Source organism: Alligator sinensis, unplaced genomic scaffold (genome assembly GCF_000455745.1).
Source record: "Alligator sinensis unplaced genomic scaffold, ASM45574v1 scaffold1008_1, whole genome shotgun sequence".
Lineage (NCBI taxonomy): Eukaryota > Metazoa > Chordata > Crocodylia > Alligatoridae > Alligator > Alligator sinensis.
In genome coordinates this window covers 612008-629538 of record NW_005842013.1, presented here as the reverse complement: position 1 = coordinate 629538, position 17531 = coordinate 612008, and the positions used below count along the sequence as shown (strand labels likewise).

General features: G+C 42.3%; 1 protein-coding gene across 3 annotated transcripts in view; it reads left to right on the top strand.

Moving 5' to 3' along the window:
* The window catches only part of ACER3 (alkaline ceramidase 3), a 67841-nt gene that overhangs the window by 24024 nt on the left and 26286 nt on the right, over nt 1–17531 (top strand). For all 3 annotated transcript variants that reach the window (XM_025202046.1, XM_025202045.1, XM_025202047.1), the window contains 4 exons: nt 5768–5820; nt 10345–10397; nt 13506–13587; nt 15496–15531. In XM_025202046.1, the coding sequence (XP_025057831.1) occupies nt 5797–5820; nt 10345–10397; nt 13506–13587; nt 15496–15531 (195 nt within the window). In that variant the 5' untranslated portion in view covers nt 5768–5796. The remainder of the gene's footprint in view (nt 1–5767; nt 5821–10344; nt 10398–13505; nt 13588–15495; nt 15532–17531) is intronic.

The following is a 17531-nucleotide window of genomic DNA, read 5'->3' as shown; positions in this document are numbered from 1 at the left end:
CCCCTGTGAGCGTCACTGGGCTCGGTGCTCAGCTGACATGGCCAGGCTTGGTGCTCAACAGCACCACTCACAGGTCATGGGGCTGAGCCTGTCCCCGTCCCCATCCCCTGGGAGCAGCGCCAAGCTCAGTGCTCAGCTGACGCTTCCCCATGCCCTGCACGTGGCACTGCCTGGGCCGTACCAACCAAGCAAGCACTGAGCCCAGAGTTGCTCACAGGGGACGGTGATACGGTGCGTAAGTCGAGGTTGAATTTTAAGAGTAAACAATTGGGCTTCAAAACTTGACTTGTACACCATGAAATACAGTAGTCTGGATAATATTTAAATGAAAAAATTTGCAGATACCTTTTAATACTCAAACTAAACATAGAATATTGTCCCTCTAGCTCCCAGAATTCTCTCCTAAAAGAGAGTAAAAGCAGAATCGTATCAAAATGTTCATTCTACCTGAAACTCCTTACAAATCCGTATCCCCAAGGAGTTATTGTGTCCATTTTAAGACTCAAATCATGGGAGAGTTCATACAACTTGGACATGTCCTTAGCTGGAACCCACATAACGTCAAAATCTTTTCCAGTGTCAATGCTGCTTTGAAAGGCTCTAGCATTGTTGGGACTGCATGAGTAACAGTCACACATGGCCTAAATTTGTGGATAGGATTGCATTTACATCATTTGAAATGAATGATGCATCAGTTAACAGTAGCTATGTACTAGCACAGCCCGGTATCTGGAATTGCTAAGTACCAAGAAGCCTGCAATAATAATTTTGAGAAGAACAGGATCTTGCGTTGCCAGTCCTTTTCAGTGCTACTTGACTGCCTAACACTAACCTAAAATATGGTGATGTTGTGTATTCTTTGCTTTCTTCCAGTGTTCAAAGAGTCCGAATATTGCCCTTCAAAAGGTTGAGGTGTGTCATATGGGATCTGTCACGTTAATTTAAGCGGCTTTTTAAAACTAAAGGAGAAATAGGCTGATTCACTTTCTGCCAAACCCGGTGACTCAGACTTCCCACTTGCCAAAAACCACTTATGCACAGGGAAACTTTTAGCAGTGTGATGCTGACCTGGCTTTCTGTATAGAAACCCAATTGTATTTCCCATTTTATAAGAAAGGGGTCATGTGGGAAGCTAACTTCTGTATCTTTTTTTATTTTTTAGTATTGTTTCTCATCACGTTTGTTCCCAGTTAAAAAATGCCATCATTTAGGGAAACACTGGTAGAATGTCTCATCCTGGTGACGGGTTTTAGGGAGGCGAATATTTGTGTAGAAGGGCCTTGATTCTGAAGTCTTCGTGTAATGGGAAGGTTGGACATAACTGCACTTTCAGTGGAAGTGTGAATAGAGGCCACATGTGAATGCAAGGTTAAATACCCTGCAGCATCTGCTGCTCAAGAAATGCTTTACAGGGCAAAAATACGTTTTAAGACCCCTTCACGCTTGCAGTAGTTCTTTCTGTCGCGTGGGAAAAAGTACTGGTGAGTTATGGGAAGAAAATGGATATATCAGAGGAAACTGGGACAGCTTGGCAGCCTTTGGCTGACACCGGGTTCAGAGCTCCAGGCTTCCTTTTCTCTTTTACAACATCCTCATTTAAAGTAGGAACCAAATCCCTTGGGTCAAAAGGCAACAACAGCCCTTACAGCGTCTCAGCCTCCGCTGCAGAGTTGGTTGAAACGTCTTCATACATAATTTGCCTTTTTGATATACACTTTTTGAACCACTTTCCTTTTGTCGACCGTCTTTTTAATTGAAAATAGCTGTTCAGCATTTTTGTTCTCTGTGTGATTCTTTCCTTTGCTTTTTTTCCAGTGAAGGTGAGGGTGGGAAGGTGAGGCATGGAGAATGTTTTAAAAAGGAAATGATAACAGGGAAAGTATAGCTTTTTTTCTCTCTCTCCAGAAGCCAGCAAGGGAGGGGGAAAATTTTTAAATAGTTTCTTTTTTTTTATTATTTGAAATGGAAAAAACTCCAGTATATTTATTTGTCAAATGGATGCTTAATTGCCTTCTAATCTTGATTCCAAAAATTTTTGAAATTTCTGCCAGCCCTACTTGGCTGGATTTGAACTAGTAGTGAATTAATATAATGCTTCTTGTCCTGTCAACTCCCAAAGCTCTGTAATCTCCAGACGACTTTTTCAGCACCCGTCTGTTAACATAGTTTATATACTCTCATAATCCGTCTCCAAAGGATTGAATCTTTAAATCGGGCTCCACACCTCAGTGTTCGTTGTTCCAGGTTGGTTAGAGAAAGTGGTTGTGAAGGTTTTTATCAGTTGATTCCCCGCATTGTTTCTTTTTTTTAATAATAAACCACAACCTGTAGTCTACCGATACTCTGTTCTGATAGCCTCAAAATGTGATTGATCTAGTTAATAACACTGGATCTGCCGGGGCTTCCTTTTCAGTTCAAAGCTGTTTTGTGGAGCTTTCCATGCAGTTATAAAAGCATGCCAAAAGCAAAAATCACACAGCTGTAATGTTCATACTCCATCCAGTTTTTACATGTAGAACTACTTACTCTTTAAGATACCTGTGTGATGTGTAACACACAATGAGCCAGTTAAAAAGTGACACCTAGCCGTTAATAGCTTTTGTTTCAACTTGAAAATGCCTTGTCGGAAGAACGTATTAATAGGATATGAGCTGTCAGTTATTGTCTTATTCTCTTTTTTTTTTTTTTTAACGACAATTTCTTTCCTTTCCATCACGAACAATTTATGAAGAATGCGACTGACAATTTTAGTTTTGAGAGTTGAACTGCGGAGCGTTAGTAGTGGACCAGCCCCTTGTCTGTCTGGCAGACAAAGCACAATGCAACAAATTGGTGTGCTATAATTTGTGCACCCAATAGGATCCCCAGTGCCCTTCCCAGTTTAAGAATTTGTGGAAGTTAGTCTTAAAATGCTGTGTTTTGGGAGGTGGCAGGAGGAATAGAGATGCCTGGTAGGGGACTTCTGCATCATGGATTGATAACTGCTGGGAATACTTATAACCAGGGATCTTGGTTTTCTCTGGTGGGGGGGGGGAAATCCCCAATTTTCAGATTAAGTAACGCAAAATCCACATTTTTCCGTGACTAAAATAAACACCACTAATAGACAGACAGATAGATAGGTATGTAGTATATATCACTGTCTTGTGTGTGTGTGTATAGATAGATAGATAGATAGTGGTATATCTATATATATACACTAGATAGTGATATATACTACACATCTCTCTGTCTATCTATTAGTAGAGGTGTCATGATTACCTCCCTTGCGGGTGCTTCCAAAAATAGCGTGCATATAGTAATCATGCCTACAGCATTAATTTATTCAACACTTGCCTTTTAAGCCTAAATAAGATCTTGCCAACGGTATCGTTTTTCAAAATATGAGAAACTCCCCTTTTTCATCAGGCCACCGAAAAAATGTTTTCAAAACGAAATAACTGTATTTTTATAAGCTAACTGCAGACCTGGGACTAATGATCTGCAAAACAATTTGATATGCAGAAAATGAGTTTAGTATTTGTTTATAACCTAAAGTAACAACATTAACGTAATTGTTAAGTAACTGCCTAATTGTTCATTCAAACACAATGCAACTTTTTGTCTAATGTGTTTCTGCCCAAATGAAAATTTTAGCTGTTAGCAATTGAAAATCATTTGGAACAGGAAATACTAATGTTGCCTTAACTATACTGACAGCCTCTACAATGATGAGTTTGATTTGGTAACTCAGTGATGGTTGGAAGAGTTGGTGTGCATAGTCAGAAAAAAATTCTCCATTGAATAATTAGGGAGGAGGGAATAGATGTCATTCATATAAAACCAGTATGAAAGGAGAGAGCCTCTGTGATATTTGTGCAGTGCCTAATGTTAGCTATTAATGAATTGTCATTCCGAATGTAGTCAGGAACACCTTGGAAGTGATGGGAGTACCTTTGCTTTTCATGTAGGCAGTCATGTCCTATTTCCCTGAAGCATAAAGGAAGTTAAACAATATGATTGCATTGCAAACGCACATATTAATAAACAGTTTCTCTTCATTTTGCATAACAACATTGCAGCTCTTGTCTAATAAGCTCATAAAAACATTTTAAAGAACAACCCACTAGGGCTCTATAATGCGACTTGCTCCAAGACAAAGAGCCTGAAAGCAAAGGCAAACTAACAGTTGTCGTAAGAAGAAATTGTCCTGGATTGTAAATGGTGTAAACATTTCCTAGCTGAGGGCAAATTTTCCTTGGTGCAAAAAGCTGCTTCATATGGCTGCAACTTTTTTTTTTTTTTTTTCCCCCTTCCTTGCAAGCAGTTGGATGTTTTTTACCAGGGTCTTCCATTCCTGGGTCTATGCAAACTTTCACATGTGTTGCATATAACATGATTGGATGACCCAGCAATGAAATTTAGCCATTGTGCCTTTGGCTGTGAAGGCTGACAGCCTTTAAATAGAGTAACACTGACCTACGCAACCATTCAGAGCAAAAGGAAAAAAACCTGCTTTCCTTGGGGTATGCATGAACCCCCCCCCCCCCCCCCCCCCCCCAAGTGAGCAAATTTAAGTGGGAATTTAGCACCAAGCAAAGTCTACGCGCCCACAGTGACCCTGAAGGGAGGAAAAGGAAGGTTCCTAGTTTAGCTTTTGCCTACGTGCACAGTTACAACATCTGTTAATTCGCTTGCATTGGATTGTTTGTCTATATTCTGCCTACAAAACTATAGAAAAGTTTTAGGGTGTAATTTAACTTCCTAATGGGAGCTTAGCCAATCATTGTTAGCATCTCTACTCCTGTAGGTAAAGAAAGCGAAGTTTTCAGTGGCAAGGAGCTTCTTTTCTAACATCTTAACATAAAGGGACAGACCTTCTTTTTTTAAAACCAAAGAATCAAAAACCTGCCACTCATGAGCTAAACAGACCAATCTTCTAAGAAATCTGTCACTTTTGCAAAATGGGGTGGACTGGACACAGGCAAGAGGTGGTTGTTTGAATTAATTTCAGAAGTACGTTGTGAGATAAAAGGGGGATACATGTCATAGGTATAAAGCAAGGTCACCTGTGACGAGTCAAAAATAGAAAAGACCTGTTTGATGGTTGTTAATCATTCCACGGTATTTCCACAAACTGCAGTCCCTGTTGTGTCTGCCTCTAATTTTGTATAATTCTGCCTCTGATTTTCTCAGTTGATCTAATAAAAGGTATCATTTCTGAACCAAGAGTTTTAGATTTTTGCGTTTCTAATTTTGTATAGTTTTCCTTTAATTTATGAACTCAGTTCTGAAGTGTGAATTCCAATCCTGTGCTCTGCCTTCTCATAAAGCCTGGCTTTTAAAACCTTCTTGTTCAACACAAGTTAAAAAAAACAAAACAAAACAGCATAAGTCTGGGGTGGTTGTACTAAGCAACAAGACCTTGCTAAGTAACTATCTGTCTCCTCATCTTTCTGAACAGCCTTAGTACACAAATATTTGGGGGAAACCCTGAGATAACAGTAATCTTGTATATCTGATTGCTTGTAGCTACCATACCCTTTTATGGAAAAGGAAACTGAGGAGAATAATTCTCTTGCAAGCAATTCAATGAGATCTTTAATGAGCAAAGTTTCAGCTAAAAGGCATTGAAAGAAGTGGATGGATGGCCCTGAAAATGGCCCTGTTAAGTGATAGCTTAAAGATTAGTTGTCAATAAAGTTCATTTGTTAAAGATAATGTACTGTAAAAAGTTCTGTTTTTTACATAGGCTTTTATATTAATTGTGCTTTTGCTTTGGTTTCAGCTGTGGGATTGGGATCTTGGTGCTTCCACATGACCTTGAAGTATGAAATGCAGGTCAGTAAAAATATGTAGATGTGAATAACCTCATCTAGGTGTCTTGCTCAGTTCTCTACCAAAGCGTGCCTTGACCATGTGAATCTATTTTCCTTGTTAATAAGGAGTGTTACACACACTTCCAGTGCTGTATTATACATTTTTGAGGGGTTGGTTTATACCGAGATGCCTTTGGCTCAAACCAGCATCTCTGTATGATCCATTTAAGTCTGGCCGAGCTGGCAGAAAGCTTCGTATCAAAGTGAACAGAACGTGGTGTTTGTAGGAGCTTGTTTTTACCCAGTCTCATTTTCTTCATTGTGTAAGGTAAGTATTCTTACTCTGAGTCATTGAATACGATTTCCACAAAGATATAATATAGACTCCCATTTTACTAGGTATTGCCACTGATGAACATGTAGCAACGTGTGCGGTTCTAAATCAGTGGGCTAAACCAGCTGGTTACTCTAGCAAGAGGGGACTTTACCCATTATGGGATTGATGCATGTTTTTTAACCAAGATGCTCTGTTAACCTTCATTATAGCTTCAGTTTGGTACCAAGGCCTTTAACCTGGAGCTATTGTATTGTCCATTATATCTTCATATTCCACTTCATGTTTTGTCAGTATAAATCTCTGCTTTTGGATGTACGTTTTCCCTTTGTCACTGAGATGGGAACTCTTTGGAAAGCACCAGCTGTTAGGCTTGTTTTCTTCTGATTGGGAATAAAAAAACAGGTCTTCAGGAGTGCATTATTGGGCAAAGGGATTGTAAGACCATCGTCCCGTCCCCCCACCCCCCCTTGTAAAACTTTGTCCTGTTCTACATGCAAAAGAAAACAGAAAATTCATTCTCTGAATCATGATGACCTCCAACTGGAGGTTATCAGTCCCAGTGCAGCGTGCTATCATGGAGACCAGTATATTGGGGTTCACACTTTATAGAAATTAGGTCACTTCTTCAGCCAGCGGCTCTGCAGCACATGGGGTGCTTTTACACATGCTGTGGGAGTGGGGATGCTTTAATTAGATGGGCTTCAAGAGCACCTCATGTATCAGTGTCCCCATGCTTCAGAATGGTAGTGAGGGTGCTTTAACTTAAGCTCATTGAACAAGCTTTAGCTAAAGTGCCTCTGCCACTATTTTGAAGCGCAGAGACACTGATGCACGAGACGCCGAAGCTGCTGGAGTGCACTAATTACCAGGAGTCCCAGGTTTCCCTGATGGGGGGGAAAAAAATTGTAAATTCTCTGTTTAAAAACTGCAAATTCTCTGATTAAAACCCCAAAAATCCAAAATTAAAATGAAAGGGGGCGTGTGTGTGTGTGTGTCAGTTGAACACAATGTTTTATTCCTACATATACAGTTTTAAAGCAATTTGGAAGTCTACCAATGCCTCAATCACTATAATAAAATAAATTCTAAATACCTATATATGTTGACATTTGGTTTTGTGTTTATCATGGAAAATCAGAGCTCCCCTTGTCTCCGTAACTCAAAGAACACAGGTCCAGACCCCTTGCTCCCAAACCACAGCGCCCTACCCCCACAGCCCTGCTGGAGGGGGGCCCCCGGCTGCCAGGGCTACGGGGCCAGGGACCTGGGTACAGCACCCAAGCGCCAGCTGCCACCTGCGGGCGGCAGCAGCTGCTGCAACATGGCAGAAAGTGGAGCCGGGTTCCCCTACCCCGACGGGCAGCACGGCCAGAGTGGAACCTGAGGGGCGGGGGATGTAGGCTGCCCGCTGAAGGCTTGGACGGAGTTAGGCCTGGCACAGGTCTGGGGGGCATGGGCCCCCCTGCTTCCCCAGTGGGGAGCTGGGGCCTCGCCCCCTGGATGAGCCACCCATGGCCCTGGCCCACTGCCCTGCAGCCACGCATTACAGCTCCAGGCCCCCAGCCCTGCCCAACTCCCTCCCTCCCTCCCTCCCTTCCTGTGGGGGCCTCAATCCCTGCCCCCCCACTGCCAGACTTAACTTGTGGGAGCTATTCTCCAGGCTGCCTGGGCACCCTCCTCCTGCCCCCCAGCCCCTTGCAGTCTGCAACTTTGCCAGCCTGCAGGGAGCTCTTTGCGAAAGGGCAAAATCCATGTGTTTCTCTGTTAAAATGAGAAATCCACATTTTCTCTCTTTTTTTTTTTTTTTTTTTTTTTTCCTTGGGATTGGGGAAACCCAGATCCCTGCTAATTACCACACTCCAGCAGACTCAACTGTAATTACAGCGCATTGGAGCAGCCTCCCCGCACATCTACAGGCACCCACAATGTCTAGCAGGTAATCTCAACCTGCAAAAGATCTATAATTACCCCTACTAGTTGATGAGTCTTCATCGAGGCCGTGCATTTAGCCTTTAGACCAGTGCTGGCCAACCTTTTTGGTAGGTATGCCGCAAGCTAAGCCCTGCCCTGTCCCTGAGCATCATTCTGATTTCTAACCCCCACCCGTGCCTGTTTGGAGTTTGCACCCTGGGACGCTGCAGTGGAGAGGCAGGGGTCTCCAGCCGCATGGAGCAGAAAGGAGACAGGGTGCTGCTGCAAGAGCAGGTGTCACCACCGAGAGCCAGCTTAACCAAGAGCCATCTTTTTATTTTTGGCAGTAGAAACAAAAAACAATCAGAAAAGAATATCCAGGCAAAGTAAAGCTATTCATTTAGAAACCTAGCCTGAAAACTTGAATACTTGAGAGAATTGGCTTATCCATTCCTTAAAAGACCTCCATTGTTTTTCAAGGTAAAAATTAACAATCGAATGGTAACCTTGGCCAGTGCATTCAGTGGTCTTCTATACAAATTTAGCAGATCTGGGCTGGCTTTGTACCAAAGGAACCTGTCTGCTACACTTGGAACTGTATCCTTTAACATTGGTCAGTACTTGGGGTAGTTGGGGCACCTGTGCAGTTCTTCAAAAGATCTTATCAGCACTTCTGCGGTGTCATGGTAATGTGTCTACACTGCTTCCGACTCCAGAGCTAGAACGGGCTATCTCCACGTGGTGCTGCTTTCTTCTGTAGTCATGTCCTGTGATCCCTATAAGTGTTTCCCTGCCCTGGGGTGGCTGTGAGGGGTCAGGAACCCACGGTACTAATGCAGCTGCAACCTGGGCAAGCCACAACAACTTCCAGAAAGGAAGGACAACCAAATATTCAGGTCCCCAACTCCAACCAGGCTTTCTGGGGAAAGTCATTTCCCTCTGAAAAAAAGAAGAACGTGCTTCTATAAGATGCATCAAAACTGTTGTCTGATTGTAACTATGCAGAGCGAACATTTCCCAAGTTACTGAACGAGCCATCCTTTTAAGATTTATTAGTCTCATGGATTTTTACAGCCACCTTCCCTGAGAAATTGGTTAACTCTCAAATTCCCATGTGTAATGGGGAAAGTCATTTCCCTCTGAAAAAAAGAAGAACGTGCTTCTATAAGATGCATCAAAACTGTTGTCTGATTGTAACTATGCAGAGCGAACATTTCCCAAGTTACTGAACGAGCCATCCTTTTAAGATTTATTAGTCTCATGGATTTTTACAGCCACCTTCCCTGAGAAATTGGTTAACTCTCAAATTCCCATGTGTAAATATGCCAGGACTTGTTGGTGAGCAGGATTTTTTTAAGGCAAGCAGCGACGTTCTGATTCTGTTTGTTAATGCTAAAATTCGAACGGTGCAAGCTTTCTGGACAGCGCTGTCTATTTTTATGGGGTTTTTTTGTCCCCTCTAGCAAAGGGAGCTTATTAATTCCATAGAGTATTTTGCAGAAAAGGCCTTTCTTACCTTTAGCCAAAATTTCGTGTTCTCCAGGGCCCATTTGTAAACGTTGATTGCCTGTCCCAACCCAGTGTCCCTCACTCCTGACCCACTGCCCCCAGCCCTGTAGTGTTGTGGGGCGGGCATGGGGGGGGGTCCAAGTGGCTTCTTGCAAATGAGCTCTGCCAGCCTGCAAGGGAAAAGTTACTGTTTCCCACAGTTTTCTCCTGTAAAGGAGAATCCATATTTAAAATTTGTCCATGACCCTTTCATATATTCTTGCGACCCACTTTTGGGTCACGACCCACAGGTTGAGAAACGCCAGTTGAAAGTACTGCACCGTTTTACAGTCATAACTGGAGACGTTTATTTTAGCTTGTTGCAATTTACTGAATTTTGCAAATGAAAAACAAACACAGCTGCCTAACAACATCATTCATTCTGCATCAGTGTTCTGTAATTTCATTTTGTAAAACTAAGGTCTTAACATGGGAGTTTGCTATAGCCCCTGTCCAGTATTTTCAAAGAGCTGGGGAGATGCCAGTAAAGTTTTGTGCAGATTACGAAGTGTGTATCACCGTCCTATAATTTCCCTAAACGTTAAAGGTGAATGTAAAGTAGTGAAAAATGGCAGAGATTTTCAAAGGTCTGACTGTTTGTTTTCCTAAAATGTAGCAATAAAAAAAATCAGTTTCTACAAGATTAATCCTGATGAATTTTAGTACTGCCAGTTCATTTGCAAAATACCATCAAGAAACTGGCTGTCAAATTTTGAAACCTCCATGTTTCTTTGTCTCTGTTTTTTGTAGCTGTTGGATGAGCTGCCAATGATATACACTTGTTGTGTGTTTGTCTACTGCCTGTAAGTATTTGTCAAACTTTTTTTTCCTTGAATATTGGAAAGCTATTTTAATTAAATGTTGAATGCACGGAGCCTAATCCTGCTTTCACTGGAAGTGATGCTAAAGCTTCTAATGATTTCAGTAGGTGTAAGATCAGGCTTTCAGTTTTTCATATCTGTATTCACATAAATGCTTTGCAGCTTAAATCTCTAAGATTACAGCTGGCATTATTTGGTTTATAAGCAACAAAAGCAATAGAGTTCTCATTTGTAGTAATGCTTGCAACAACGATAAAGTTTTCATTCACGAGAAACCATGTTTCTAAGATATAACCAGACTCCAAATGTATACTTCTAAGCTCTGGTTAGACCAGCTTTCTGACCAGCTGCTTTTTTATTCTGATTTTTCACAGGAAATAAATGTGTTTTATTGAGGAGACCCTTGGAAAAATTGCCATAACCTTTTTGTATGCTGCATATGGCAGTTCCCCCTCCTTAGTTCTACCCCCCCTTAGCTTAGGGACCTGTGCAACATTTGGCAACTCGAACAAACAGTCAAGACTTACAAAGTTATCTTCTTTTTTCCCATCTGTCACTTCCAGTCCCTGAAGCAACATGAATGCTTTGTGCTTTTAAAATCCAACTTGTGATGCAGATCCATTTGTTCTTGTTGCCACCAGAGAGTTTTAGACTCCTTAACCCCCAATCCAGATCTACAGCTGTTGCAAACTGGTGTAGCCTCAGTGAAGTCTGTTTGCCTCTGGTGGATGACATGGACAACTGGTGCCTCCCAAGTTTGGGGGGGCACCAATGGAGCATGACCGGAGGAGGGGGTTCCCCAGCAGCCAGGGAGGAAGCCAATTTTAGGGGGGGCACAAGCACTCTCCATGCCCCCCTACCAGCCACAACGCTTGCTGTCAGGGGAAGCACCAGCTCTCTCGGAGGGGCATATGCCCCCCACCCCACCCCGTGCTCCCCCTACACATCGCCTATGCTGGATGAAGTAGAACATCATAGAGCAAACTTGTCAGTCGATGTAACTTGTAGTCACAGGATTTACACTAGCTGAAGATGAGGTCCATAACGTTTTTCATTCTTAAGAACATTTCAACTTCACCCAAACCCACTCTGTTTCCTTGAGACAACATTTGCATTTGTTTTGCCTGATTTTGAATAAGACCAAAAGGCAAAACACAAAGATAAAAACACTGTTGTTGGGTTTTGATGCTGTGGTTGTTCCATAGCTTTAAAATTTCACCTACGTCTGTTAATAGCTTATAGCTAGGATCATCCTGGAGCCATGTACCATTCATACCATTCCCCACTACTTGGTTCCAGCTTTCAGTGAAAGTCCCAGGCTCTGGAGTTTCTACCATGACTGCTACTGATAGTTCCCTCCATATCCCAGCACATCCTACTCTCTCAACCCCAGCACATCTTACTCTCCTCCCAACTCATCAGGAAGGCACCCCTTGGGAGGATTAGGACCAACGATCACAAGCTAATAAAGGGAATATTTAGGCTGGACATAAGGAAGAACGTCTTCTCCATAAGGGTAACTAGAATCTGGAACACGCTCCTGGCAGAGGTGGTGCACTCGCTGTCATTGGAGGTGTTCAAGTGGAGGCTGGATAAGCACCTCGTTCAACTAGTTTGAGCTCTTTAACCTCCTGCCTATGGTAGGGGACAGGACTCAGTGATCTTACAGGTCCCTTTCCATAGTCCATTGAGTCTATGGCTTTTTCTAAAGATTCAGTCAGCAGTTTTCCTTCTGATCCCTGAGTGGCTAGAATCTTTAAATATTTGCAGACCAATGGTGTATTATATTTTATTTATCATTTAGCTAAGTTTATACATGTTTACCCCTTTTATTCTTTCTCCATACATCAAGTCCTCCAGCCTCAGTCAGTCTTGTTCTTGGCTTTTGTTCTGATTTATCAGTCACTTTCCTAACCACGTTGCACTCGTAACTACATATGGTTGTAGAGACAGGTCTATGCTGCAGTCACAAAAATGTGAACGCATAGTGTAGAGGTACACTACTAGCTCTGACATAGATAGTTTTACTACCTCAAGTGCCACTAGCAATCTAACCACAGCAGCATGATGCCCACCACAGGTTATATTACCCTGCGGTCTCTAGATTGTTTCCTGTACCCAACCTAGGTTCGATACAACCATATATACTGCAGTTATGCCTTTTGATTGCAGTCTAAGCATACCTTACGTGTGATGACACTAGGGCTGTGTCAAATTATCTTAATTGTGGGATCCCATTCATACCCTGAATCTGTAGTCTGGAATTACACTGACAATTTTGACAGCTATATCACGCTTCAAATTAAGTCTGCTGCCTGTTACTGATCTTGGAGTAACTCCTAAACATTACAGCTTCCTCCTATTGAATTACTTTCACCCTCCATGTATTCACGCTACATATTTTTTCCGAAGTGCTTTTTATACATTAATCTACAATGAAAAATGTGTCAAACTAATGTTTATTGTAAGTGGAATAACTGTATTTTGTCACATACTGCAAACCCCCAAATAAGAAATGCACCTTGTTTTGGGAAGGCACAACATAAGCAAAAAGGACAGTTCCAGCAGCAAGGCTGAATTGGGACCACCGGGACAGAGTACATTCTCTAGCTTCAGCAAATGCTAGAATTTTAGCCCTCGAGCAGCCACTGCCAAATTGGCAGCAGCTTTTGGCTGCTGAGTGAAAAGATACTGCCAATTTGGTGGTGACCGTGAAAGGGTTAAAACTAACTATGACATGATTACAGTGTCTCCATGCTTCCATTCCTTCATTCAAGTGCAGGGGGAAAAAAAAACCAGCTTCCCTGTTTAAGACATGCACTCCTGTTTTGGAGGGCTTGTTCTCTTGGGGGGGAAAGGTGTATGCCATATGCAATTAAATATGTTAGACTCATAATTTTTGCCAGTGAAAGTGACATGGATTCATGGAAGAGTCGCACATTTCTGTCAGAACTTACGGTTTTTGTGCTGTTCCTTTCTGAATTCCCTTTAATCAGAAATGCATGGCCATTAACCAGTCAGACCCCATGAAAGATGTACATAGCTATGCAAGGTAGAATATATTGTCACCTTTCTTATGTTTTATTTCAGGTATGAATGTTTCAAGTACAAGAATACAGTCAATTACCCGCTGCTTTGTATATTGATAGGATACAGTTTTGTAGTCAGCATTGTAAGTATCTGGTTCTTCTGCACAAGTTTCCTGTGTAATTTAGTAATTTCCTGCCACTTAAGGAATATCACAGTGGTAGTGCTTCACCTTTTACATTTTGTTATGTACTATTGAAATTGAGCAGGGGAATAATTCTGAGGGTAAATATTACATTGGACAAAATGTAACTGTCCTCTGGAACATCTTAATCCCTTTTTAGAAGTATAACCTCATTGAAAACACTTTACCTTTAAAAAGAAAAGTTCAGTTATATAAAGAGAAGGTCATCTAGGTCTGGGACAGTGAGCAAGAAGAATGGGCTTTGTTCTAGTTGTCTTGCTGACCTGTTAAGAGACCTTAAGGCAAGTTTCTGTGTTTCTGAGTTTGTTTACCCAGCCATAAGGCAAGGATAATCATGTTTAACTTCTGATCCCAATGCACTTTGCAAAGGTGGTTAGAAAGTTATATATGTGCTAAATAGTCTTCAAGCAAAGCTCTTTAATTAGCAAAATGAATATGACAGAGTCAGAATGAATGTGATTCCAATTCAGTGTCCTCACTATGACTGGCCTGCAGACCTGGCTAGAATCTTTTTTTCCCTTCCTCAGTCAAGAAAACTAAGTGTCTTGCCATTTCCATCTCTAATATATGCATAACTTCATAGTTACCTGTTTTTAGTCTGAAGGCAGGCAGAAGGCAAGGTAAAGATGCACCTTGTAGACTAACTGAGGTAGAGATACATAAGCTTTCATGTGCAAGAGCTCGCTTTGTCAGATGCTATCACAGGACATTCACAGAAAAAGCTATTGAATTGAGGGTGTGATTTGAATACAAAAGGCAGGGAAGGGAGATATGGTGAGGGAAGGGAGGCAGTGCTAAGAGACGCAAACAAGTCATAAATCCATAGGGACGAAGGGGTCCCAAAAGCTAATCCAGGCAATGGAATAAGAGTCCATAGTCCCTGTTTAGCCCATACTTCACACAGTCCAGTCTGTGGATGATTTATTGTTCTGCAGTTTCTCAGAGGCGGCTTTTAAACAGCTACTTGGAGGTCAGTGATGGACTGTGTAGGGAGGTTAAAGTGTGCTTCCACAGGCGTGTGTATGTGTTTGGACATGATATCACATCATTGTTCTCTCGTTCTTTCCGGTAGGGATCTTTCCATCCAGTGTAGCCAGCAGAGGGGCACTGTAAGTGGATGATGGCATACATGACATTAGTAGAAACCCCTGTTGCCCCCATCTTTTGTATTCGAATCTTTCTGTCTGATAGTCTGTTCTGTGCATATTCTGTCGTAGCATCTGATGAAGTGAGCTGTGGCTTACAAAAGCTTATGCGTCTCTGATTCAGTCAGTCTATAAGGCACACCTCTACCCTGCCTTCTTCCTGCCAGTGCCTGTATTATTCCTTTTGGTATATAGCCTGTTGTGGATACCTCTTCTTAAACAGGGTTGGAACTCATTGCTTTTATCAGTTGGACACTTTGACTTCCAGAATGACAGTTGTAGTATCAGATTGAAAATTACAGTAAAATGTAATTGCATGCAAAAAGAGATTTCATTCAATATTCCTAGTTTATATCAATGTTTTATATATGTTTAACTTTGATGACTTTTTAATTTACTTGTATGCGTGGTGCAGTTTTAAAAAAAAATACAATCCAAAATGCCTTTATTTTATTTCTCTGTTTGGAATATCTATTTTAAATTGTTTTCTTTATGTGATAGTGATATAAAGCCAGCAAAAAAATCACCAAATGAAGTTCTAGAACTTGCTTTTCTCAGGAGAAAGAATTCAAAGGCTTCTCTTCTGTGTAGTTGGATTGTTGTGCTTTTATTCTAACATAGTTCAAATATTTAATTGTCAACATTCAGAATAAGGAAAATTTATCATCTAGTTGGGGTAACACTTTTCTTTGATTCTTTGCAGATTTACCTAAAATTGAAAGAACCTATATTTCATCAGGTAAATTTTACTTTTGTAAATAATGACATTTCTTAAATCTTTATAGTACATCATAGTTGGTTTTTTTTTTTTTTTTTTTTTTTAAAGTCCCTTTCACTTTTTTGCTATTTCTTTTTGAGTAATATGTTTTGTATGTTGGGCTGCAATTCTGTCATTGGGTGACCTGTAAAAATATTATGGAGTGATCTGAAACTTAATGAATGTATCTTGCTGAAGAGAGGAAGAATACCACTATTTGAACAAGTATTTAGTGACTAATACAAACGGATGCTATTAAACAGTAATGTGTATGTTGGAAAGGAGCATCTGTCCATTGTGTTCTTCGGTTGGTTCTTGACGAAATGTGACCCAAAACTCCAGTTGCTGCTCATGGCAGTAGAGCCTGATCACTCTTTGCCAGCTATGCTACACCTGAGGATAGTGAAGCTGGATGCTATGTAAAGGCTGCTGCGGGGTAGGAAAGAAGGCGAGCGCTGCAGATTGTCATTGTGGTGGCAATGGGCAGCAGGGAATAACACCAGCCTCCAAAGGGGGCATGAGAGGGTCTCCGCACCCAACTGCTATTGCCACTGCTGCAGCACAGGCTCCCCAGCACAGTAGTTCTCCACTTAGGTGCTTCAGGAGCCTACCAGAGGTGACACAGCCATCATCACTGCTATGGGGTGAAGCTGTCAGTTTTCAGGAGGCATGTCAGAACCGCGGAAGAACCTGTGTGCCAGCCTCCATAATGTAATACAGGCAGACATGCCTTTGTGCTGCAGCTTCTTCTCGGCTTGGCTCTTGACGTGCCTCCTAAAAAGAGACGTGCAACGCAGTGCCATCTGCTTGCGGCAATAGTGACAATGCTGCAGCACCTCCTTGGCCTGTCACCTTTCTTCCCAGCCTGTGTCTCCTCTTGTCCCCCCACAGCATTCCCCATGCACTGTGTGTACCTCATCCCTGCCAGCTGGGCATCCCGGGCCTCTGTCCATTAAAGCAGCGGTTCTCAACTTTTGCACCTTACGTCCCACCAACCATTTTGTCAAAAATCCTCGTCCCACCATGATAAAAGCAAAACCCCACTTTTTGCACTGTTCAAGATATCTGTCGATTCATCTCCTTGAAGTGCAAACAACTTTGATTTTTTTTCAATCGGGCAGTGAGTTGAAGTCCCACTTTCTTAGATTTCATAGACATTAGGGCTGGAAGGGACCTCGAAAATCATCAAGTCCAGCCCCCTGCCTCAGGGGCAGGAAGTCATCTAGGGTCAAAGGATCCCAGCAAGATAAACATCCAAGCGTTTCTTGAATGACTCCAGAGTAGGGAGTCTATTCCAGGTCTTGGGGGCTTGGACAGTAAAGAGATTTTTTCTTATGTCCGGCCTAAAACGGTCTTGGAGGAGTTTATGACCATTGGTCCTTGTTTTTCCGTGGGGTGCTCTGGTGAACAGGCATTCTCCCAGGTCCTGATTTACACCCCTTATGTACTTATAAGCACCCACCAGGCCCCCCTTGAGCTTGTGCTTTTCCAAGCTCAAGAGTCCCACAGCTCTCAGCCTCTCTTCACAAGGCCTGTTCTCCTGCCTTCTGATCATGCGCGTGGCTCTCCTCTGGACTCTCTCAAGCGTCTCAAAATCCTTCTTGAATTGTGGAGCCCAGAATTGGATGCAGTACTCCAGCTGTGGCCTCACCAAGGCAGAGTACAGCACCCAGAGAGTCGTGGTGGATGGGTCAGTTTCGACCAGGAAGGGTGTGGGAAGTAGGGTCCCACAGGGTTCGGTCCTTGGACCGATACTCTTTAATGTTTTCATCAGTGACTTGGATGAGGGAGTGAAATGTACTCTGTCCAAGTTTGCAGATGACACAAAGCTATGGGGAGATGTGGACACGCCGGAGGGCAGCGAACAGCTGCAAGCAGATCTGGACAGGTTGGACAAGTGGGCAGAAAACAACAGAATGCAGTTCAACAAGGAGAAATGCCAAGTGCTGCACCTAGGGAGGAAAAATGTCCAGCACACCTAC